At 39.4% G+C, this 3,318-nt stretch overlaps 1 protein-coding gene across 1 annotated transcript; it reads right to left on the reverse strand.

Moving 5' to 3' along the window:
• Nucleotides 1–440: 440 nt before the first annotated feature.
• On the reverse strand, nt 441–3,077 carry LOC122939329 (cytochrome P450 7A1-like). Its single transcript, XM_044295399.1, has 5 exons — nt 2,992–3,077; nt 2,321–2,561; nt 2,099–2,120; nt 907–1,085; nt 441–740 (listed from the first exon to the last, which is right to left on the reverse strand). The coding sequence occupies exons 1-5, from the start codon at nt 3,069–3,071 to the stop codon at nt 441–443; spliced, it is 822 nt and encodes a 273-aa protein (XP_044151334.1). The 5' UTR covers nt 3,072–3,077.
• Between the last annotated feature and the right edge of the window lie 241 nt (nt 3,078–3,318).

The following is a 3,318-nucleotide window of genomic DNA, read 5'->3' on the forward strand; positions in this document are numbered from 1 at the left end:
GTAACACCTTTGGGAATTCTGATATCAACAATTATCATGTACAATGTGATTTATAGTTAAAAACACAATACATTCTTACTCGATACAACACTAAAATCATCTCTTACAATACACAATTATAAAATAACTACAAATATACATCTATCACCACCTTCAGTGTTCTGTCAGTTTTCCGGAATAATGAAACCGGTATAAAGTAGAACTGGCTTACTTGCCCATAGCAACCAATCAGATTCCACCTTTCAGTATTCACAGTTACTTTCGAAAATGAAAGGTGGACTCTGATTGGTTGCCATGGGCAACTAAGCCACTTCTGCTTTACACAAGTTTGATAATTCCCCCCCATTGTTGTTGTTGCAAAGGTCAATAAAAACCCGACGGCCTCCATAATATAGCAGTGGTCAATGTGTACTGTGATGATCTACGTTGTGTAGTTTCATTTAGTGAGCCTTCAGTCTAAATCGGAAATCAACATCATTTGTGGGCGGTAAAATGCCTAGGCCTGCACGGGACTGATCTAGGGGTGGGCATTTAGCATTTTTATCTGCAAGTTCCATATCAAAGTAAGAAATCAGGAGAGTCAGTAACTGTTTGATCTCAAGCACGGCAAATTGACGTCCAGGGCATTTGGTTCTCCCAGACCCAAACGGCAAGTAGTAATACTTTAATTTCTTTCCTTTGAGGTAAAAATCTGTCTTCCCTTTGCCATTCTCATCTAGGAAACGATCATATTTGAATACCTGAAAAATAAGAGTCATATAAGTATTGATCCTGATATTCATAAATTAGTAATGGTGGACTTCTCTATGCTTTCTGGAAATAACAGGCAAAGAATTTATAGCTATCCTATAGTAATTGGATGGTAAACTAGGCCACACAAAAGGTCTTGGAAGATGTAATACATACCATGGGGTCCTCATAAACTTCAGGATCCCAATGAACGGTCTGCGGGTAGAGGGCGACAATGTCATCTTTACGGATGCCGTATACCCCCTTTTCTTCAAGTTGTAAGGTAAAATTCTCCTTGGCCACTCTGATGTTTATTGATGCACTGGATAGCCTCATTGATTCCTTGATGATGCTGTCTGTGTAGGGAAAGACCAGAACAATTGTAATTTAGGAATAGTTAGGGTAGTTTCACACTAGCGTTATTCTTTTCCGGTATTGAGTTCTGTCCCAGGGGCTCAATACTGGAAAAAAAAACACCGCTTCAGTTTTATCCTAATGCATTGTGAATGGAGAGCAATCCGTTCAGTTTGCATCAGATGTCTTTAGTTCGGTCCTCTTACGGTATTTGGCTGGAGAAAATACCTTTCTCCCATCCAAGGTGTAGGGAAATGACATCATTGTGTGCGTGTTATGGAATGCATGCACTCAGATTGCAGCAGACAACTGGCTGGCCCCCTGAGGCTCACAGCACCACACGCCCAGCCATGTCACAAACACAAGGTGGGGCCGCATAGTAAATAGGCTGATAAACCTCAAATCAATTGATCCTTTGAAGTCACCAGCCACCTGGAGACATATCCACCCCCTGCAGGAACTCGCTGAACGCTGTGGCCCTATATATATATTTTATAAGGGACACGGTCTAAAGGAGGCACATATTTCCCACAGGGGCCACCATGAGCCCTTGGGGATCACCATGGGCAGACGTGCGCAGATGCTGGGCACATCGTCCCATGATGCTGTGGTTAATGTATGCACATATATACCATACATGCCCGCACATGTTTGCAGGCATGCATGGATATATATGCATAGGTCTCAACCCTTCCTCAACAGATACATATGCAAATTAACCTGAGATGAGTCCTGTATGTGAGATGAGTCAGGGACAGGACTCATCTCAGGGTAATTTGCATCTGTATCAAATAGTTTTTTTTACCTAATAAAAGCACACAGAGCTATGGGGACTGGGTATTGTGGACGTGCTAGTGGCCATCTAGCAGCCCATGTCCTCAGCTCTATACACAAAATCCCGGTGACAGGTTCCCTTTAAAGATAATATAACCGGATCCGTTCATAACGGAAGCAGATGGTTGTATTCTCAGTAACGGAAGCGTTTTTTGCTGGACCCTGCCAGATCCAGCCAAACCGCTAGTGTGGAAGTAGCCTAACTGTGTACACCCAAGGAAATCCAATCTAAAATAAATGTAATAACTTATGAAATAATGGTTTATAACTGATAAAGTATTATTTCAATCTCCATTTTACAATTTAACAACATGGCTCATTAAGATAACATTTAAACAGATTATCTAATAGTAAAGTATTCTACTGTTAAAAAAAAAAAAAAAAAAAAAAAAAGGGTGGTTACCTTGGCAGATGTGGAATAGAGGAACTTCTGCCAATCGAAGTGACGCCCATGATGCATTACTACATCAAACGAAAATGGGTCAGTCACAAAGTGCACAAATTTTCCAGCAATTTTACAGGTGAAGACATCTCCATATTTTTTCTGCCGCGATCGGAGAAACTCTAGAGGGTTGGCACCAAACTGCAAGGCACATCCAAGGTAGGGAATTAAGCCGTTTTCCAGAGGCGGCTCTCCGGGTTGTCTGAAGTGATAAAAGCAAATATGCATATAGATACATTAGCTCAATGTAACATCTACCCTTATATAATCACCCTGAATGTTCACATTCCTCGGTTACCTTATTTACTTAGCCGTCTTTTTTTTTTTTTTGGCCATATGCATGTACGGACCATTACACAGTGGGTCAAATAAACAGCTGAAGGCAAATATTTGATAAGGTGGCTTAGGGAGGTTATCAGTCCATTAATTACCATTTTTTTCGAAGGTTATTATTTCTACATATTGAAAATAATCTATTTAATTTTTTTTTTCATTTGTGTTTTAATTTTATATCTATTTTTAGGCAGTTATATTTAATCATTAGCTCTAGATATTTAACATTAAAAATAAAAGGACAATACATTTCTAGTAATATATTAATAAAAAAAAATAAAAAAAAATTCATTTCTTACCGTCTTCTAATGCCAACAATAAGCCAGAAGAAGCAGCACACAGCCTCAACTACTCCCCATATCAGCGAAATAGTCAGCATCTTTTCAGGTTTTGCCTTGATAGGGATTGAAAGGATGAGCGCACTTTCAGCTAACAGCCAAGAGCACTGCTACTGCAGGAAAGTGGCCGCCATTTATATACACCCAGAACTCAAGGGCTGTTTAACTATTGAACTCTAGTAGCCATGAAAAGGTATTGATTAACTCCACAACCAATGGGTAGCTTGCCTTTTGCAGTCTTCACAGGTATCTGTAAAAATATGTAATAATAATAAAAAAATAAAAATA

This window comes from Bufo gargarizans, chromosome 5 (assembly GCF_014858855.1).
Source record: "Bufo gargarizans isolate SCDJY-AF-19 chromosome 5, ASM1485885v1, whole genome shotgun sequence".
Taxonomy (NCBI): domain Eukaryota; kingdom Metazoa; phylum Chordata; class Amphibia; order Anura; family Bufonidae; genus Bufo; species Bufo gargarizans.

Excerpts from the sequence above, each read along its gene's own strand:
- LOC122939329 (XM_044295399.1), bottom strand. The coding sequence starts at position 3,071 with ATGCTGACTATTTCGCTGATATGGGGAGTAGTTGAGGCTGTGTGCTGC. Across the intron at positions 2,562-2,991 it reads ATTGTTGGCATTAGAAGACG|ACAACCCGGAGAGCCGCCTC; the intron begins GTAAGAAATGAA and ends TTATCACTTCAG. Across the intron at positions 741-906 it reads AAGTTTATGAGGACCCCATG|GTATTCAAATATGATCGTTT; the intron begins GTATGTATTACA and ends CTTATTTTTCAG.